The following is a 22368-nucleotide window of genomic DNA, read 5'->3' on the forward strand; positions in this document are numbered from 1 at the left end:
CAACTTGTCCTCTTTTTCGTGCCTAAAATGAAAAATTGCAAAAGAAGTGGGATAACTTTATAAAACACAATAGAATCCCCTAGATTTAAAATAGTTTGTATCTTTTTCTTTCTTCTTTCTTTCCTCTCATTCTTTTTTCTTCCTTCTTTCCTTCCTCCCTTCCTCTCTTCTTTTCTTTCTTTCTTTCTTTCTTTCTTTCTTTCTTTCTTTCTTTCTTTCTTTCTTTCTCTTTCTTTTCTTTTTTTTCCTTCCTTCCTTCCTTCCTTCCTTCCTTCCTTCCTTCCTTTCCTTTCCAATTATGAATTTTCTCATTTCACATCATGTGATAGCTATTTTTAAGGCTCAAAGACTTGATGAGCTACCCTATTTGGCTCTGTGGGATTATATTCAATTATGACGTCAACTACACTCCTTTGTCCTTTCATAAGCCGAGCCACTTCCTATGCCTCCTATAGTGTAATGGTAAGCAATTGTCTTGACAGAGATATCTGCATGCACAGCTAGCTCTCACTGAAAGACTTTCCCCAAGAAAATCCTTCAGGTTATGTGGTGATACTATCTTTTGTGGTCCTCATATAACTTCTACCTAAATTAATTACAAGTGGCCCGGATACCTTGGTTAAGGAGTTAGCTCATAGGTCTCTGTTAATATCACGATGACACACATCGATGAAAATTTACCTAGAGTAAGGGATGTGGCTGTGCTATAATTCCTAGTGGCCTGGTTTAGTATAACGATGGACTCCATGAGCAATGGTGGTACAGACATCCTCAGTGGAACAGAAGGGGGGATGTGTGCAACCAAATGTGGTATTAGCCAGACACCAGGCAAATGTCGCAAAGGGACACAAGAAGCGAGTTCTTCTTCTTTCTTCAGCTTAGTGCTCTAACAGTATCTACCAAATGTGAGAAAGGATCTTGGACATCTGTCTACTTCTCCTGTCTTGCTCACACTTACTGTATTTTGTCTGAAAGAGGAAACAATCTCTGCTCAGGGAAATCTATGGGGCAAATGCAGTGTTATTTGATGATTAGGGAAGAGACAAAACAGGCCTCTCTAGTATCTCCATGTGGCTCATCCTCCTTCTCATGGAGTTAACACCTGAACACTCCCATTTCGGGGGACTTGTTCAGTACATGGTGCTCACTTCTGCAATGCCGCAAGGCCCGAGCCTGTCAAGAGCCAGGAAATGTATGAATCCCTCAGGCTCATGAAACAAGAGTGGAGTCTGAAACCCTCTCTCCTAGGTAACTTCATCCACTTTACTGATCCGTTCCACTGTTGGCTCACCCCATCAATAGTAGGCACTTTCATGGACAGTGATATTCTGAGTGACTCCTGACTGGGTTCTGAAGATGGGGCTAGGAGGAATGTGGAGTCCTGCCCTTGGGAGGGGACACAGCCTGGTTTGAATACACACTGATGTCATGTGACAGCCATGGATGGAGGAGGGGGTCTGCTCCGTACCTCCCTCCCCGCCATCTCCCCCAGCAACTCGTGACAGCCGCATCTCACAATTACAATGCAGGACAGTATCTACAGCACAATGAGTCTATGTACACATGGACCATTCCATTGGCATGCTTTAGAGAGAGACACACACACTCTCACACACATGTACACTCACGTGAGAGCGAGAGACTCGAGCACACACACACAGTGGAAAACTTAAATGGCACTTCCTAGCATCTGCGGCGTGACCAGTGCTCCGGAGGGCGTGGGGCGAAGTGAGGTCGGGCGGGCTGGATCAAAGGATCTCTGTGGTGTGGGTGTGGGGCGATGGAACACACTGGCGGGACAGGGGTGATCTCAAAAGTTGGAGAAAGAGTGGAGGCAGAATAGTCGATGAAAGCTCAACACAAGATTCCATTGACAGTCTGAAATGGCTACAAGTCAGCTCAAATAAGAACAGAATAAAGAGATTATGGAAATATAAACACCGAAGGCAAGACCTTATACTTTTCCCCACAGATGATAACGGATGAAGGAGGAAGGATAAACTGTGTGTGGGGGGCGTTAATATTCATGTGATTTTTCTTGGTCTTATTTTTACAATATCCGGATGTCCTCAGCAAGATACAGTCTTTGCACAGCGTTCATTTGCTTAGATATACACAGATCATGGTAGAACATTTCATTTCCCACCCTGAATTATGCTCAACTTTTTTTTATTGATGGACTTTTAAAATCGTTTTAAATGTTGGATTTTCTTCATTTTCCACATTTCCCCCTTCATTTCTAAACACACAAGGTTGTGAAATAAAGTCTCCCCCCCATCTTGCACACGTGCTCTCTCTCTCTCTCTGTATCCGGTGTGACACATTGTTGTGTGTTTTTTAAATTACTTTTAAATTTTTATTCTATTAACATTTGCTGAGAAGGCAGAGCAGGGATGCTGCCAGCAGCCACAGTGGTACGGCCAGACTGATGGATCCGTTTATTCCTCTCACCGACCCAGGTCCTGCATAGTAAAGAGGAGAGAGAGAAAAGAGGATAGTTATACTCTGATTGTTTTTTGTTTCAGCCGAATGTTGATAGGACTCAAGGTAAGGCGTGGCCAGGTACTGATGCTCCAATGTCTCTGGTCTGTGTGCTCTCCAAGTGGGGCTCTAAATCTTTGCTAATCCTTCTCATCCTGAGGTTTAAGTATCTTTTTTTTTTTTTTTTGGTACCGAGAATTGAACTAACAACCTTGCGCTTGCCAGGCAGGTGCTGTGCCACTGAGCTATATCCCCAGCCCATGAAGTTTAAGTATCTTATAGAGCATCACTTGTCAAAACACTTCCAAATCCAAAAGTGCTTTTGCTGGAGCAGCCTCTAAACTGGCCATCACCACTGTATGATGTGCTGTGTGTTGTCCACTAACTCTGGCCTGCTGTGCCCACTCCTCAGGCTGAAGCCAGTGCTGGTCCTCCAGGGCCTTCAACAGCTGGGTGCAAGCTCTTCCTCTCAGTTCATCACAGCACAGTACCAGTCTCACAAGCACCATGACTCCTTAGCGTCTTAGAGAAATAGCAATTTTCTATTTGTTAACTGGGAAGGGAATCATGATACAGTAGCTTTTAGGGGTGGGTGGCACCTTATGAAGGTAAAAGGTAAGTCAGCACACTGTAGATTCTCAAGTGGCAGACTGGATCATCTTGCTCCAAGTCTTCATTTGTCACTTTGAAAATCAGAAACCATATCAGTGACAACAGCAAAAACAAACAAACCAGCTGGGGATGTTAAGAGGGAGGTCCTTACTAGCAGCAGTCCTGAGATTTGAACTTATGCAGGCCTGAACCAGGCATGACAGTCTATCACCTTCTGCCACCTTAGTGTGGCCAGCGTTGGGTTCGCAGGAGCAGTGGGTGAAGGTCAGAGAGGGACAGTGGTAGGGAGGACTTGGAGATAGGGTTTGTGTGCTGATGGGCAGAGGAGGGTTGGGGTAGAAGCTGTAGGTCACTGAGGACCTTCTCTCCTGTAGCGTGTTACATTTTCTCTTTTTATTCATGTCCCATTAAAGTAAAAAATCACTATAGATGCTTTGGTTTTGAGGCTACAGACTTAGATAATTACTTAAAAAAAGAAAGGGGTATCACTCTCATTATGGGTCCCTTTGAAGATTTTAGGGCACATATGCAGATGGGTGTGTGTGTGTGTGTGTGTGTGTGTGTGTGTGTGTAACTATGATGGCATACAATTGCAATGGAGGTGGAAGCAACTTCTGGTACATGAAACTTCTCGTAATCTGTTTAGAAACATACCAGTTTGAAGGCAGGATAACAGGGGGAAATGCTCAATTGAATGCTCAATGCTCAATTTGTATTTTATGTAAGTAATAAAAGCAATAAGGACAGTAACAAAACAACAAACAGCTGCCTACTGGGCCCTGTAATAAACATGAGCACATACCTGTGCTGAGGGAAGTACATCATTAAACGTGTTCTACACTGAAATAGAGGCACAGAGAGACAAATCCACAAACTTACTTCCAGCACTCATAAGCAGAGAGACTGGGTGTTCAGCCCGGTGTTTGGCTCCCCAGCCTTTGCCGGCCAGCAGTATGCAGTGACTCTCAATAGAAGGGTGGCCAGCGGGAATATGAAGCTTGTGTTGGATTAAAACAGTAATGAGCTCAAACAAACCTACAAACAGTTAGCCATTACCCCTGCAAAAACGATTCTGAGTAAAGTACTTTGGGCTAGAGCGCCTTCTTGGGAATATTAAGAACACTACTTAATACAAGAATACAACTTGTTTTCGCTTTGGCTGCACATACACTAAAAGTACAAACATAGACAAAGTTTGAGCAGCACACTTTCTATGTAAAATGAGTCTTACCATGCATAATGGAAACAAATTAAATAACCAGCTACATCTCTGATTTTGTGAATGGCTATGGGTTGTGTTAATGAAAGTCAACTTAGGTGCTTTCTGTTTTCAGTAGATTATGTGTGTAGCCTCAAGGACCTGATTAGTAACTTCTGACGCGGTACTTGTCCCAGGTATCCCTAGGCTCAGCTCAACATCCTTCTTCTTCACTCTCTCCTTGTCTTCTACCCATAGACTTTTTGACTTGGGGGACCTCAAAGCTCTCTTAAAGGAAATAGCCCAGGGTTTCTAGCCAGGTGGGTAGAATCCTTTACTTAGTTCCTTGTTTATTCTTTTAGTTCCTGCATATACATTAGATGCCATCAGCTTCTTGGAACACTGTATGAGTGTATCAATGAGACTTTCATGACAGAGAAAGACTACACAAACATTAGGGCTCCACATAGGTAAGGAAAAATAGTGTCTGTTTTATCCTGAGAATAACGTGAAATAAGTCCTCAGATGAGATAGAGCACGTTTAAGGTGCTATGGTCATAGGCAGTCCTCAGGAAATGTTTATTGCCATGATCTCACTTTTAGCCACAAAATAGGCTAAATTATGTTTCTGATATCCTGGAGTTGAGTGGTATCTGAAGAAGGCTAAAAAACATAGTCTTATCATTTTATTTACATGGTAGTAAATATTTAAGAAAGCAAAATATTCATCATTGAAAATACTTTCTTTTTCCCTGTGTATAGGTAGACAAACACGTTCATATGTAACATTTTCGCATTCTTGCTAACACCTGTGTGAACATACATGCCAACACACACAGGGGAGGATATAAGCTATATACATGCTCACATATGACATACACATGTATTACTGGTACTATAGTATACATGGTGCAAAATTAGCTATTACTTTCATATGCTATTTTATGCTATCACAGAGCATACCAATACGAATATGATGATAATCTTTAATTTTATCTTTATTAGTATTACTATATATCTAAATAGCATGGTGTACTTCTCTTAAAAATATCTTTGTTTCTATCAACTATTATTTATTAAGTGCTTTCATATAGCTATTTAAAGTGCTTCTGTGGCTTGCTCTTGTCATAATTGACTTTGAGACTCAATAAATAGGCTTGAAAAATACCAGGGCAAATGGGTGATAGTTGGGAAATCATCATAAGTGTGCGTGCAATTATAGATATATATGAGTGCATAGGAGACTACTTCAGTTAATGGCTATTTCAGGGAAGAATAATCAGCAAAATCATTAATTATGTTTTAGCTCATAGTTATGAAATTTCTGCTTATTTGTGGAAATGCAAATGTTAAATCTTATTTTTTATGCCAGATGGCCAAGCTGAGCAAGTGCTTTCATATACTGACAGATAGAATGAAAGCAAGAGTCTGCAAACATAAATTAGCCTTAAGAATAGATGGGCAAATAAAACCACATTCAAAAACTTGCTACACGCTTTCATATCACAGACAAAAATCACATCTTGGTATTTAACCCCATTCTATGTGGATTACATGCATGCGTATGTGTGGCTTCTCAGAAGTAATCAGTAAGGTATACCCAGATTATTATTGTTATTAAAATAAAATTTGGATTGCTGAAATGAATGAAATACTGATCCAAATGAAAAGATATTGGTTTGCGAATTGGGTTAAGGCTTTTAATGTTTGACACAAAAAGGCAAAATTCACCTGCAGCAAGACTACGCCATGAGTCAACATACCAGGTCGGTTTTTTTTTTTTTTTTTTTTGGCTTTTTGAGACAGGGTCTTGCTATGCAGTTCAGGTTGGTCTTGAACTTGCAATGATCCTCCTGCCTCAGCCTCCCAAGTGCTGGGATTATAGGTGTGCGCCACTACGCCCGACGGGTTCCAGGTCATTTTTCAACCCCAGAATAGGGTAAAGGAGACTCTGGCAGGCAAAGAGCTTGCTGTGGCAATCCTTACAAAAGGGCAATGCTTGCAGTTAAGGGCAAGATTAAGAAAGCACCCCGAAGTTGAGAGATATGAGAATTTTTTGTCAAGCCTCTGAACTATAAGTGTGAGCCAAATGATTAGTCTTCCAGTAAAATCTCAAAGAAAGGCAAAGGTAATTCCTCAGCACCTGTTTTTAGAGGGTATGTGCTTGGATATATTGGGTAATTCAAATGGGGCCAACAGTTTTCCATTCTTTCTTCTGAGTCCTGAGGGCTCATTTCCTGGATTTGGGACTGGATTTATTACAAGTGGTCTTTAATGATGTCCTCTGTAATCCCTGAGAATTTCTTTTAGCCACTAAGGAATCAAATTTAGTCGTAATTTTATTCTGGATATAGTTCAGCCATGTAAGAAGAAAAGAAAGGCTGGAGGAGTTTTAAAACTCGAATTTTTTTTAGAATTGTTAAAGACTAATGAAGTGACTGACAAAACAAAATAACAATTTAAAAAACAATTTGTTAAACAAGGAAAATGAGCCATCTACGAATCTCCCCAGTCCGTCTCTTCAAGGTTACCCAGACATGCAGGCTAAGAAGGCACACCACGGTCCTGGGGAGTTATGTTAAAAGGTGAATGCGATAAGATTGACTTTGGTGACACCTGCTGGCAGCTTTCTGCCAGTACAGCTCCCTTTGGGTGAATGAATTGAAGATGGAAATCTGTAATTGCCACAGGCTAAGGCAGATTAGAAGAGGGTGTAAAATGATGTTTCCATTGACTGTGGGTCTTAGAATTAAATCCAGACTCTTCCAGTATGAATTTTTATGCATTATATTCACCCTCTGTAAAGGGATATTTGGGCAGGCTGAAGTATTTGCACAGAAAAGTTGGAATCATCAAATCTTCCCCATCAAAACAGCCTCCTGTATTTTTGGCACACACCTTTTGACATATTAGGTACTATTTCTGGTGCCGTGAGAGTGCTTATCTTGCCATCCTCATCCTAGTGTGTCACGTATAACACTAGCCAAAAAGATTCAAGTGCAATTAACACTTCAGTAATCACAGTGTTGGGGAGAGGTGAAGGGCAGAGGAGGTGTCTTCATTACTTTTCTCTTATTGCTGAGACAAAATACCTGAGGTCCAAATTACAGGCTGACTTAGCTCACAGTCTGTGGAGGTTTCAGTCACTACTCAGCTGGCTCCAAGGCAGGGTGGTGTGGCTGAGGAGCAACTGTTCATGGCAGCTGGGGTGGCAGAAGCAACAGGAGCAAAAATGCAGGGAGCAAGACACTTTCCCTCCCTTATGTTGTGTGCAGGCTGCCTGCCCCTAGGGCGGGTGTAGCACTCACACCACTAATCCCAGCACCGGACAATGAACCAATCACAAACTCTAGATTCCACTGTCTCTAAAAAGCCCGCCCCCAGGACCGAAGGAGGCTTTTTGGGGACCTCAGGCAAACCGTGACAAGAGGACATGCTTTCATGCTCCAGATGATCCCGCCTGCTTCCTGCTGCCTCTGTGAGGACCTGCTAGAATTGGCTAGAAACAAGACACTGGCCCTTTCTTGGGAGGAAGGAACAAAGGGACTATGCTCTCTGTAGCTCTTGGAAACTGGTCTTACGGCCTAAGTCCAACAAAAACAGGTTTTGGTCATCTATAGTGAGCTCAGTTATCTCATTTCCCATGGAGACCCGGAGAAGAAATCCTCCTGGGGGACAATCCCTCATCACGTAGAGGATCCAGAGGACTTCATCAGGGTGGCGCCTGGCCACACAGGGGCTGCTTTGGCTCCGCGCTGGATACAGACACTCTCAGGGATCATCTATCGTACTTGTACAGAGGGATTCTTCATTAGTAACTGTTTCCACCTGAAGGTCCGTTTTGTGAAGTCTTGCCGTGGTTGTGCTGTCTTTGCAGAGCAAATAAGCAGCTCATCTGTCCCAGGGCTGCTGCACAAACATGGGACAGTTGAGGGACATGACATCGTATCCTTACCAGGTTCAGCAGCAGAAAACTGAGGCTTCACAGAGGCCTGGGAATATTAACTGCTCAAATGATTCATTCTAATAGATACTCTTGTGGCTATTCCTAGTCTCGATGTCACTGTCTCGCCATGTAGTTATTTTCACAGGCAATGAGTTACTGTAAAATAAGCCAGGTGTCTCTTCTGAGAGTCCAGACAGGGGCGGAGACTGTCTGAAAGCTGCAGTTCCTCAAGGGTTAGACACGGACTCTTCAGATGGAGAAGCAGGGGGCGCCGGGAAGTGGGGCAAAGAACAATTTGCTCAGACCAAGACCCAGGCCCAGACTCTAAAAGTGAAAAGCTCTGAAACGCAGTATAAGAATCATGGGTTGGGTCAGGGACTTTTATAAATAGGAGGGTTCACAATTTGGGAAAATAATGCTAAATGTGTGATTGCAAATTATCATTACAAACTGTTGAACTGAAATAAACTGAAATGTAGAAGTCCGCAATGCATTGCTCTGAAAACTTCACTTTAACATATAGGAGGAAATCGGAAATAAAAGCATACCTTTTTGCTGGAAGTGCACGGTGGTGCCAATTTCTAAAAAAGAAATATTCAGCGAAACAAAAGCAAATAAATTTTTTTTTAATCAACTGAGAACGAACAAGAAAACAGACTGGTTGGTACTCTCCACCGAAAGAAGACAGAGAAAAGGCAGGAAATCATTCCAGCAGGAGAAGAGATTCTAGCGACTGCGTGAAAGGCAGAAGGAGACAGGCGGTGTGGCTGGAACAGATTCGGAGCTGGAGGTGGCAACCACGGATCTGCAACTGCAAATACCCGGCGCTCCGCGTTCTGCACGCGAGCGTTGAGAATGGAAGTGAAAGCAGTGCAGGGCGGCTCTTTAGGCTGCTTGCTTCTCATTCCCATCCTCCCATTTCGCCCTTAGTTCCCTCCACTCAACGCAACTGGCCTCATGTCTTCTTCCAATAAGTGAGTCTATTCGAACCCTGGAGGCTTCGCACCTGCTCTCTCATCTGCTTGAAAGGTTCTCCCGGGTAGTTATCGCCCACCTAGTCACGCATGTAGATTTGCATCAACATGTCACCAACTCAGGAAGGACTTCCTCATCGCTTTTTCAAAAGTAGCATTCTCTGTTATTTTCTCTATTTCTTACTGAGCTAAGTAGCACTCATCTCCACCTGGAACCATACTAAACATTCACTTATCTGCTTGTTTATGTTTTGTGTTCTGCATCGGGACATGTGCTCCCTGAGTGCCTTCTTCTTCTGGGGCTCCCCTTGTCACTGCTCTTCCCCCAACCTTATCAAAATCTACCAGCTCACCAGCTTTCCTTTGTGCCTCCTGGCACCGTGTTTTCTCTGCCGTAACGCACGTGGCCCAGGGAGATCTCATCCAGAAATCTCACTCAGGTTCAGAATTCGGGTCTCACTTCTACAAGGAAATCTTCCCTGATCTCCTTGGCATGTTAGGTCTCTTTATTATAAGCTCTGCTTTTCTTCATAGCACTCATTTCAGTTTAAATTGAAAAATGTGTTTGATGCTTTGATTAATACCTGTCTTTTCGGCACTGGACTTTTCATTCCTTGGAGACAGGGGCTTTGTCTGTGAGTGTTTGCTATTGTAGCCCAGCCAGTATAGTTACTCTGAATGCACAATGGCCCAAAACAGAAAAGGAAAAAAAAAAAACAAAAAAACAAAAGAGAGAAAAATAAATATATGCCAAGCATCCTCCTAACCTAAAAGGAAAAAGAAAAACAGGGAATCTGAGAAACTAAATTCTTTATTCTGTGACATAGCACAGAAGGGTCAGATCGTTAAAATCAAGTCTGCAAAGTTTCCAAGGTTAGGGCAGCCCATTAAACCCTTCCCTTAGAGATGTAGTTTTTTTCTTTGTCCACCCAAAGTCGGCCGCAAGGAGATGCCATCAAACAGTGTAATATTCTCTGGGATTCTTATAGTTATAAAGAAGTGCTCGACTGTCCTCATGGCTGGTGTCTGAAAATGTTCGGCTATAGCTCAGTATTAGCAAAATTAGTCCCATCCTGTCTGCTCCTAAGAGCTTGCTGCATGTGCTGGCGGGGAAAGTTTCCCTGAACTGGTCAGATATGGAAGAGGAGCTGCGCATGAGTGTTCTGGTGTGCTGTAATTGCTGGATGAGCTCTTGCTGCCCTTCTGAGGGTGCTCCTAGAAATCAACACCTGCCCTTATGTGACTGAAGTACCTTATTCGTAGTTAACAAATGTTACATACTGCAAGGTCAAACAGAAGAATGGATCGTGCGCTTACCCTGGAAGTGGCCTAGGTCCTGTTAACATAGAGAACACCAGTCCCTACCTGCTGACAACCTTCTCTGCACATCTCGTGATCTGACCACTGATGTGTCGAACTGTATATTAATCACACTGTCAATTTGTATACTAATCACACTGTCACTAGTTTCTTTTCTAATATTCGCTTTATACCTTTTCCTTGCAACTAACATACTACTTTAAAATTCATTGGAAAAACACTGGGAGGAAAGTGTCCATCATAATAGGAGGAAACTGGAGCCCAGTGAGGTTACACAAATAACAAAGGAAAGAAATGGGACTGAAATTTAGGACTCCTAGCTCTGTAGCCCAAATACAGAACATTATTCTCTGTGCCTAGTTTTTTTTCCTACATAAGCAAGGTGTCTATAACTGTAGGTGCATCTCTGGGATATTGAAATCATACAACACCAGTCAGAAAAGCTCTGCTCTTGAACAAAGCATGCTTCTTCTATCTTGGGTCAAGGCTGTCTGTTTGTCATCGTTTAGAATTTATTAGGACCCTTCTGGTAACAGAACGATCGCTTTTAGCTAAAGGGGCTTAGATTCTTGACACGACCACATTCAGGTAAAGAATATTAGGGTTTCCTTGCTTCATGTCTGGTCCACAGGATTCATTGGAGTAATTTCAAGCAGTTGTTCAGGCACTAGGGCAGGTAAGAAGGTCAGTGAATCTGCTTTAACTAGAAAATAACTCTTAACTTCTTATAGTTTCATATTCAGTAAGGTGTGTTTAATTAACCTGTCTCTTGTAAATTTGTGCCGCTGGGGATGTAGCTTAGTGGCACAAGTGCCTGCCTGGCAAGTGCAAGGTCCTGAGTTCGAGTTCTGGTACCAAACAAAAAAAATTTGTGCCCTGTCTTAGATTAATAAATCCACACGCTGTACCAGACATGTAATAAGCACTGAATTAAATAAGAAGTAGTTGCCAGCTTTGTGGTAAAAATCCCTTCTAGAGAGGATTTTCAGTGAAATTTCTGTAGAAGAAAAAATAGATATGCCAGCAAATAAGCCATGGCAATACAGGTCCAAATAATAATAATAACAATAATTATCATAGCAATAATGATGGTGATGTATAAATTTTTTGTATAGATATATTGCAGCAATGTGATGAATAAAACATCTGAACATTAGAAAATTCTAGCACAAAAATGACGGGAAAGTAGATTGATTGGTTAGGACAAAACTGGCAGCGCTCCTGCAAGAGCTTGACCCTGGCACTGCTTGTCTGAGTCTGTAAGTTCTAAGCATATGTTAGAGGACAGGCAGTCCTCTGCTAAACAAAAGAAAGATATCACACACATATTTCTTTCTATAAAAAGTCAGAAAAAGTCATATAAAAATATGTATATTTTACTGAAGTAAATTAAAAAGTCAAGCTACGTTACAAGTTAAATTTTAGGCACTCCTTTTCATATAAATTGACTTCTCTGAGAAATTCAGATCTTAAAACTTGAAATTCTGTGTGATTTTAGGAAAAAACCTAGAGTGTTTATTCTGTATTGCGATTTCCTAGCATTTTTTTTCTTTTTTTTTCCTGTAGGAATAGAAAATTCTCTGATGAGGCAAAAATAATCTGTGTTGTTGCGGTTTGATCTTTGGAAATTTGGTTACGTGCTGCCATCTTGTGGTGATTTTAAGATACGCTCCTGTGCGCTGTCTAAAGAAATCGCCTCTGTCCATGGGGTGGCAGTAGCGAGAGAAATAAAAACTTTTTTTCAGTTTCACAGCAGGAATGAAATGTTACTCTTCAAGAGGGGATATTTCCTAGCATTGGAAAAGAATTTATTTTGGCCCTTACCAACTGAAAGTTATTCGTTTTCTAGTGCAAAGATGACCTTATGTTTTTGATGAAAACTGCAATATCGGGAATATTATTTTTGTAGGGATTCCCTGGGTACACTCATTAGGACATACCAGGAACCTGCGATTTTTTTATGTCTTTCATGAAAAGTTTCCCATCCATACTGATCTGGCTTCAGCAAATTCCCTTACAAGTGAGCAGGCAGTAGAGGCTCGGAGTATCACTTAAAAAGATCTGCAGGGATCCAGTGGACAGAACATCGAGGGATACTAGAGTAGAGAATCCTGAACACATTGTCTGAAAGCATTCCTCTCAGATGCTTAGATCTCAGCGCCTGATAAGCGGGTACAAGAAGGCACTGGGGAAAGAATTTAATTCTAAACGCTAGGGAAGGCAAGGGCCTCGACGGAAGTATTTATGCCAACCTTCTTTGAGTTTGAGCATCTGTGTTCAGCCACGTTAAACATGAACCATCAAAAAATAAATGATTCAGCCTCTCTCATTGGAATATGTATGTCTTTTTGCTTAATACTGTATCCTTAGCTTGCTATTTTCCCTAGTACAGCATAAGTATCCAGTAGATTTGCTGAACAAATATCTGAGTGGATGAATGAATGACTGGGCTAATCCCTCAGGAGCTCAGCTGAAGCTGCAGAGGGTGGGGGATTGTATTATGTCTTTGGAGCTACAGAGCTTTAACCCCAAGGCAAGTCTATTACGGAGAATTCAGTCCTTTTAAGAGGCACATGGGGCTAGAAGGTCCTACTAGCACCTCCCAGATCCTGGCAGGTAGAAAAGTTTCTGAAGGGCTCAGCTTTACTTAAAAACATCTTCAAGCTGAATGAGAACTGAAACATAAACAAAAACTGAAGGCCTTTTTTTTGTTCAAAGATCAGAAAATGCATTCTTCTTCTTCTTACCTCTTGTTCTCTCAAAATTAGTTTTGGAAAGATGAAAGATGCTTCATTAGAAACTCCAAAGTCATAGTTTGGGAAATCCTCACTGTCTTAGCAAATTTGTATACCTTTGTTCACGGAAAATTTTGTCATTTCGATTCCTTTGAGTTCTGTCTGGGCTTACGAGGATACAATGAACCCATAGGGAGAAAGATTTTCTGTGGTTTAACCCTGCACTCAGTCAAAAGAAGGTGTCTCTAACCTCCGTATAAGCATTCCCTCCCATCCACATGCAGATACGTAGCGTATGGGGGTTTATTTTGTTTGCACAGTTGTTCTAATTCCAGGGTGTTTATTTGGACATCAACTTTTCGTTTTTCACTTGCCACAGCTATTTGGATAAGGACGTCTTCTCTTTGTGTGTGATACAACACTTGAAAGCCAATCTCCTGACATACTGCAGGTTTTAAAATGATGTATTAGGGGATTTAATGTATTTGGTGGCATTTTTCCCCAGGCCAGTCAGTATAAGTGTGTGTTTTTAGGCCATAGAGAATCCAGACTCAATAGAGATGCCATTCTTCAGCTGTCTGGACTTTGGGAAAGAGAAATGGGGTTAAAATCATGAGAAAATAAAAGCAACGAAAGGAGATTTGATGTGTTGTGTTTCCCCCTACGCTGGTGCCGAGGAACCGAGACTGAACATTTGTAGGGTTCCTCCATGGAAACTCGTGGATTTTTGTCCTCTGATTTTTTTGGCCAATTTTGAAAAATAAAACCTTTATTACTACAGAGGCTTAAAAGAGAGACATTTTTATTAATTCAATTTTCAAAGCTACACTTTGAAAGTTATTAATTTCTTTCTCATGGGTTTCTCCTCTCTACTCAGAGGCTTTAGGGATTAGCAGCTTCTACTTATGAGTATGATTATTTTTTTCTTCTGTCATGGAAAAAGATAGGCCGTGTGATTCCTGTTTGTATTGTTAGAGCTTTTGATTTCCTCCCATGTATGACATTCATTTTGTATGAATCCTAATGCCTAATCTTTCTAGAATAATAATCTCTGGGAATCACAGTAATTATTCTGGCTCTAGTTAAGGGGTAACAATGTCAAAGCAGAGGAACAGATCTGAACCTCAACCTTAGGGTTATTTGCCTCAGCTTTATTCTTAGGAATAACTAAGAGACCGTGACAACTGGCTAAGAAAACTAAGAAATAGTGGCAAATCATCAGTATCTTGGGAAGGAAGTTGGTTTCTCTTAGCTAGATGTGGGCCAAGAAGGAATTCCACACTTGCAAATATCAATGAAGGCTTTTCCTGACACAGTTGACTAGGGCCAGAAATAGTCTTTGCTGGTTGATGTTTAAGAGTGAATAATGACCTAGACAGTTGTTGACTTCCCGGAATATTGCAGTCCTAGACATAGGAAGCTCCCTGTTGAATGTGTGAATGAATGAACTCAAGCTAACATTAATGTTGGCATCATTTCTTGTTATCATTTGTGAGTAAAATAGGTGAGGCTTACCCTTGCTCATCAGTGGCATGACTAAACTATGACAAAGCAAATGTTCTGTGGTGAATAGACTTAAAAAATATTTTAAAGGTAAAAATTTATTCTGTTAAAAGATATACAGGACAGAAGATATGAATACTCTAGTTTTGAGAGAGGAAGTGCTCTTGTCTCTGAAGGACCCCTACAGGAATCTCAGAGGTGACACAAGGGGAAGCTCCCAGGTGAGCTGGGGAGAGGGTGCTGGTTGGGCAGGAGGACCAGCTTCTACCGCAGTTCTGAGCAAGTCGCAGAAATGCCTTGGAGAGGGTGAAGATCGTACAACACACGGACAGCTCGCATGTCCAGAGAAAATATTCATCCACCTTGTATTAATGATGTCATCTCTGAGGACAGAGATTGTATACTATCTTTATTTTCTTTTTAAAAAGTTTTATATATTTTCAAGTTCTTCCATAACGAGAATGCATTACATTTACTTCCAGAATAGAAGACTATGAAAACAAATCAATGCATTTTTAAGAACCCTCTAAATCCAGGGAAAAGAAAATCATTAATTTCTGATTATCTGGCACTGGGTTGACACATTCTGAGGAAACTGATTTCCCTCCCTCTCATATTTTAGTTGCTGATATCATATAGTAAAAGAAGACAGAAGCCAAGATGGGTGAGGTCTAATTTCAGTAAGAACAGGATCTTAGCATGAAATGGCAGTGTGATAAAAGGTATCCTGTAGGTTTGTGAGGTCCTTGTGGTTACACGCTTGATGCACTGGTGAGCTGTCTGGTGGAGTCTCTGCAGGTGCATGATCTGATGTCACCACTATGGATTCTGTTCAGTGGTATTATGGATTGTTACAAAAAGTGCAGTTCTGCTGAGTCCCCTCAGCCTGAAGAGAGAACTTCATTAAGTCTCTTACACCAAGTCAGCTTTCTCAAATCCTGTAAGTTCCTTATTCAGCCTGAGAGGTTTAATTTTTAATAATCAATGAATTAAAATGTTTGAGAATGCCCAAGGGGTTAAGTTTAATAAAGAGACTTCCCTGGGCTATGCTGTCTAAAAGTACGTATTAGATTAGAAAAACTCTTGAAGTAAAGTCATTCGAAGCAGGTGTCAGTAACGCACTCTGCGCCAGACTCGTGGTTGCTCTCTTAAAGAAGAAACAAGTATTTCTGCCCTTGTACCTGGAATGTACCCATTGCACCTGTGGGTACCATCATGTGCCTCCTGCTGCAATTAAGAAACCAATGAACTCCTTTAATAAAGAACTAACTCCTAGCTCCAAATCCACTTCATTGTTGATTCTACTTGGTCATTAAAACAGAAAGTACATTATATTTTCTGTGTTTTAAAAAATACATTCTAGGTATATTTTAAAGCCTTTTGTAACTTCATCTGCTTCACGAGCCAACAATGATTCAAATTCAGGTTTGGGAAGCTTTCTAGAGTTTTGTGGGGTTTCTCTGAAGGAGGGTTACCCCATCCTTTCTACTTCTGCGCTCTAAATTGTGAATATCTGATCCATTTAAAAATACATTTTAGATTCAAAATCCTAAAGAACTCAAGACCATCTTGAATCCCTGTAATGTGAGTTTTCATTCTGTGTCTTAGAAAATCAAAAACATTCAAATACCATGGAACAAGGTAGCTGGCCTGAGGTGTTTGAATGCAGAGATAATGAGAGAATTTGTGCGATTCCCTCGGGTTTGAAAGCTCCTGGAAATAAGAAGATAAGGGATTAAAGAACGTTGGTGCACTCTGAGTTAGCCTGGGCCCCACCTTGGGAAGGACAGTTCTGCTTGGGGCACTTCCCTGCCGCTCTGTACCTCAGAGTTCCAGGACGCCTCGATAACTAGTCTGTGTCACTGACTCCCACCATCACGTTGCAGCCGAGTGCCGGTGCAACTCCTCGAAAACACAGACAGCTCCTTACAGTGTGACCAGCCCTACAACTAGGGTAAATGTCTACCTGAAACCTCCCTCTTGAAAGGCTTTGAGTTTTTCTAAATAGCGCCCTAAATAACAGACTCTCAGTCCACTCCAGAAAATCAGCTTCATTTCCTTCCTTCTTCCTTTCCTCTTTCCTTCCTCTGCCTTTTCTTTTTCTCTCTCTTCTCCTTTTGTCCGACAGACCAGGGGCAAAAGAAGTAAGAAATAGGACAATTTCCCCTAGATTCTAAAAGTTAATTAGGTTTTCTATTGGATCTCTATCCGTGCAGCTCTTTCTGGATGACAGACTTTGTATGTATTAGAACTTTCTGCTCTCCTCTCCCCTCTCTTTTCTTTCTTGGGATTTCACTTCTCCCTGGAATTCCTCACTGATCAGCCCAGCTGAGCCAAAGTGTCCCCGCTCTGTTTACCCTGAACAGCTTGTGAGCACCCTAAAAGGGATTTAAGAAAGTTCATTGTGGTTATTTAATCTCCTTCATCATGTACTTTTCCATCTGGCTTGTTCTCTACCAGCACAGAAACTGTGCCTGGCTTGTTCTCTATCATTGTCTCTAATACTCAGACCAGAGTAAGTTATAGAAAAACATCTCTTCGACTCAATGACAGGTGTCCTCACAATATCGTTCATTGCCTAATAAACTTTACCTGCACAAAGCACTACTCTGAACTTCTATGAGGAGTGTAGGATTTTTTCTTGTGTTCCTAAAGATTACAGCTCATAAAGAAAGGAAGACAGGGATTCTAAAAGAAGCTACAAAGCACAGGCACAAAGCAAGTGGAGAGTACATCTAAGAAGTCACACTGTTAAGGACTCAAAATAGGAGGGTGGAACCCGCAAGCGTAGACCAACCATCCCTGAATAAAATCATTGTCTTTCTCAGCAGGAGCTCTTGCCAGCTTTCACGGATAAACTTACCTGTGTTCTGGAACTCTGGGAGGAAAAATAAAATGTTTCCCTTATTTTGACTGCCAGGTATACTCAGTTTCTCCAAACAATCCCTGCTTCTACTTTGTAAGAGCATGTGAACGAAATCTACACATCTAATTGAGAAAGCACTGCAGTGTGCACAAGCAGCTCTCGAACACAGAACATGGCTGGGGATGCTTGCAGCTATTGTAACTAATGAGCACGGAGCATACACAGAAGACACAGTGAAGCAAAGAGTTGTCCTGCTTTTGCTGCCTTTTAGCTGAACAACACACTACTTCTCTTGTCCCAAACAGAATTATTTTTGGCAGTTAAAATTATCACACTGAATATTTTTGTACTTGTCAATGTAGGGGTTCCAAGGTGGGAGATTAAATCAGAATCTCCATTGTGAGCAAGGGGCTGTTAGACAGTAGACTGGACTGATGCTATGGCTGTGGAGATCATGTTAGTGGTGATGTGTAGGCATGAAATGTACATGGGTCTTACAGAGATGTGGGAACTCTTTTCCGTGACAGTCAGCACAGTGATAAGCAAAGTAGCGCCTCATCCGATGAAGAGGCATGACACATGGCTTCTACGGTCTCTCCCCTCACTGATCTGTGGTGGCTAGAGGCTGACAGTTCTCAGCGGAGTCCTAGGGAGTCATCTGCCTGCCCCCCTCAGACATCTGGTACCTAGGACCACCAAACCCCTTAAAGTGGAATTCTGATCTCATTAGGTCATGCTGTGTTGCTGCTTGGCAGGTGTGCTTCTTCACAGCAGCATGAAAGGAGAGATGTAAGGTGGGACCACTTACACTGAGTTTTTCCCCATTGAGGTGCTCGGTTCATTTAATACTTACAAATGGCGTGTAATGATAACAGACCATCCTGAGGACAGAGTGACTGTAGAAGGGAAGCTGCTACTAAGGTTAATTTGTACTTTGCCTCTTTAGAAGTCAGTATTTGCTCCATGTAGAGGACAAAGGCTTCTTGGCACTTGCCTGACTGAGGATAGCCAGTGTTTAGAGGCAAATGCAAATACTATCAAAACTCTGTCTTTGGTTTTGTTTGAAGGAAGCAAAGGAGTACATGTACATGGAATACAAGGTGAATAAGGAAGGAAATGTAGAGGCACAAAGCAAGTGGAGAGTAAGGACATCAAGAAATACTTCAGGACTAAAAATTAAAATGGCAGAGATAGAGGGAGTCAAGGTACAAACTAAAATTAAGGTTTGTATTTTGGAAGATATGATCCCATGTTTGACAGGGGTTGGGTCTGTACTGATGATTTAATATAAAAGTATTTTTTACCTCTTAAGTAGTGTAACTTCCTTTAAGGAGTCTACCTTCATACCTAGAGCTCAGCTCCCAAAGAAATGATTTACTTCCTGGCTACCCGTAGCAGTAGCAGTGCCTCTCACAGAGACCAAAAGCCTTAAACTAAAGGTCACATGACGCAAGCACACAGGGGAGGTCTGAGGGGGCTGCAGGACTGTAAGGAGTCTCCATCAGCCTTGGCTGTCCATTGTGGATCCCAGCCTTCCCACCCTGTGGGGCAGCTTGCCAACATTTTTCACTGCAGATCTCACTGAGCTCTTCTTAGGCAGCTTTATTCCTTTTAATTAAAAAGACAAGACTGCCAATTACTTAAACTTAATCCCCAAATGTAATTGTTACTTTGAAAGACTTTTCCCAAAAAGCTCATAGAAGAGCAATATTTCCATCAAATTAAAATTTAGTGGAGGCTTGGATTTTTCAAAAAAATACTCATCTTCAAATCCATGCTGGCTCTAGAAATCTAAATAGCACAGTGAGGCAGAAGCACTGGGAGGTCCCCGGGAAGGGCTGTCTGAGGTGGGCAGATGCTGTATAGGAAAATTGGACAAGGCATCAGGAAAGAGTCCTAGTGTTAAAGATTCTCCTACCTGTAAATTGATGCTGCAGGATTTTTAGCCATTTAGCTTGAAGCTAAACGTAAATTCAGAGAGAAATAACACTTCTGAGCCTCTGTTGGACACTTAAAACACAGTGTGAATAAATTTCAGATAGACTTCTCTTAGTAATTTTAACAAGAATAGTTTACGAAACAGAGCAGAGAGAAGAGTAGAAAGGCGGGAGGAGGTAGGAAGTAGAAATGGGAGTAAGACCTCACAGACCACAGCTGGGCGCAAATCACTGAAAAGACAATGAATGACTCATTGATTCTATGTTAAATACTGGTACAACTATAACACTTGACTGCTATCACTAAAAAAGTCTGCTGTTCCCAATGAAAAAGCCAAGGGAGCAGGTATTAAGGAGAACTCTTTATTATTTTGATGTATATTAGTCAGGGCCAGTGGTATCACTGTAATTTTGTTGGACATGGCTGCATAAGTATTATCAGTAGAAACAAGACCCTTGTTTCTGCCACCCAATAAGAAAGGATAGGCGTGTTTAAAACTGAAAGCTTTTCTGGACTGGACCTTATACTTTCAACCAGTAAAAAAGGCAGGTTTGCTGGGTTGATGACCTTGGATTAGTATGACATTCGGTAATACACACAATGGGCATTCATTGAAGTGTGAACTGCCCCTCCATAAGGAGCCATGCAACTGTGCAGCTCCTTTATGTGCATTATTATAATATTGGCTAAGAATAATGAAAACTCAAAATTGTTTTTGAGACAGGATCTCACTATGTATTTCAGGCTGGCCTTGAACACATTATGTAGCCTTGGCTGGACTCAAACTAAAGCAATCCTTCTGCCTCAGCCCCACAAGTGCTGGGATTACAAGCATGAGGCACCATGCCCATTTGAAAAATCATTTTTATTTGGTTTTAAGATGCTTCCATTTTAAAACTTCCCTAGAACACATAATACACCAAACTATAATGAAGACACAAGGAAATCACTTCCAGGCAATGTCCATGTAATATGAAACAGGTATACCTCTAAATATAGTACTTTTAAAAATTACAGGAAATATGTGTATCTGACTATGATTATTTTAAATCCAATATGCTCTCTTTCTAAGAACTTAAAGCTCTCTTTTATATATTATTTAAAATATCACTTTGAGCTTATAGGCATGAAAAATGTAATTTCTTTCCCATTTCACAGTTGGAAAAACTGAATTACAGAGAACAATGCTAGTAATTATCTATGATTAATAGTGGTGTGTATGTAAATCAGTTTGAATAAGTGTGTGAAATTAGATGTGCCAATGCCAGATAGCTCTGCTCATGTTTTTAAAAAGATGAATACTTTCCTTTAAATCTCTATGTGAGGGCATACATCTCTCTGTGTTTCAGCATCTCTGAAAATGAATTCTGTAAAATTGTATAGATATTAAGGTAACTGTTATGCACTACAAGTATCATAAAATGTAAAATAAATTTTGCTGACTTTAACATTCAGTAGACAAATGCATATTTCTTGGATATTATGAATGCATACATAGTAGTTATTTATAAGGTACTATATAGATTTATATATGTGCCTGGATGTATGTAGCAGGTGGGGGACTAAAATTTGGGTATACTTTTCTCGTTAAAAATTATGGGGGAAAAGTGTATGTTATTTTCTTAGGTTTATAGTGATTTACTGAATTAATATGTGTAAAAGAGTTTAGGGCTTTATTGGTATATGAGAAGGCCCCTGTCTATCATTATTATACTAGTTATCAAAGTTAGCATTGTTGGACAAGTTGACACTACTGTTATGTTAAGGAGCTGAGAAGAGATTTTCTCATTGATTCCCAGGACAGTATCCCATAAAAAATAAGTAAAGCTGTGGGGACTGTCCAGTGATTGTTCAATTATGGGTTATGTCTAGGGATTTCTCCTCATTCTTCCGTCCATCACTTTGGAGTTTGACTTCAAAGCCCACTCTTGGGTAGGGCCCTTTCTTTCTCTGATTGTTTTAATGCCAACTCTGGCCACAAAGACACTGGTCTTCCTTTGGGAGGAAACAGACTGACTTCAGATTTATAAAAGCCCAGCTTGTTTGTGACTTAGACTTTTAAAAAAATAACTTTAATTTTGGGAGGTTTTGTTTCTAGAGAGAGCGAGCTTTAGACAGCTGTATTAATCATGCAAACCCAGCCATGTGCAATGTGTTTTATCAGTGGAAAAACAGGGGCTGAATGGCAAGCAGCTGTGAACAGACCCAGTGCATGCCTGAACCTGGAAGATAATCTCCACATTCCCCAGACCCACTCGCCACACAGGGTTAGTGATTGGAAAGGCTGTTCACTTGGGAGAAATAATCAGATGGGAGGCACACAAGTGAGATACTTTCTACAAATTTTTTCTTTTCTTTTTTCTTCCTTTTCTTTCTTTTTTTTTTTTTTCAGAGTCAGTGATCAGAGAAAGATGGGTTTATGGAGCCCAGAGAGATACAAGCTCATGGGGATTTTTTGCCTGAGAGCTGCATACACAAAACAATGGTGGTTTGTCCTTGTCTTTTCCCTTTCTTTCACTGATTTTAAGTCTTTAAGGTTGGCTTAAGCACCTCGGACTGAACCAACGATCCTTCCCATGTGAGTCTTTAGGTGCATTCCGTCAGGAAGAAGGACCATGCACAACCTGATTCGGAGGAATTTTACTGTTGTGCAGTATTCTGAGCCCCAGGACATAACAGGAGCCAAACAAAGCTAGAAAAGTTCCCTCAGACATTCAGATCCGACTCGTTCCTCATTTTACAATTCAGTAGATTTTCTGTAGCAATACAGTCGGAGGTATTTATGCAAATATATG

The 22368-nt window shown here is 41.1% G+C and overlaps 1 protein-coding gene across 2 annotated transcripts in view; it reads right to left on the minus strand.

The window, feature by feature from the left end:
- Window positions 1–264: 264 nt before the first annotated feature.
- The window catches only part of Lsamp (limbic system-associated membrane protein), a 604798-nt gene continuing 582694 nt past the window's right edge, over window positions 265–22368 (minus strand). The window contains exons 8-9 of one of the 2 annotated variants that reach the window (XM_005386425.2): window positions 8786–8818; window positions 265–2462 (exon numbers count right to left, since the gene is read on the minus strand). In XM_005386425.2, coding sequence (XP_005386482.1) covers window positions 2365–2462; window positions 8786–8818 — 131 coding nt within the window. In that variant the 3' untranslated portion in view covers window positions 265–2364. The remainder of the gene's footprint in view (window positions 2463–8785; window positions 8819–22368) is intronic. The other variant, XM_005386426.2, reaches the window with a different exon arrangement.

This window comes from Chinchilla lanigera, unplaced genomic scaffold (genome assembly GCF_000276665.1).
Source record: "Chinchilla lanigera isolate Chin_1 unplaced genomic scaffold, ChiLan1.0 scaffold00026, whole genome shotgun sequence".
Classification (NCBI taxonomy): Eukaryota; Metazoa; Chordata; class Mammalia; order Rodentia; family Chinchillidae; genus Chinchilla; species Chinchilla lanigera.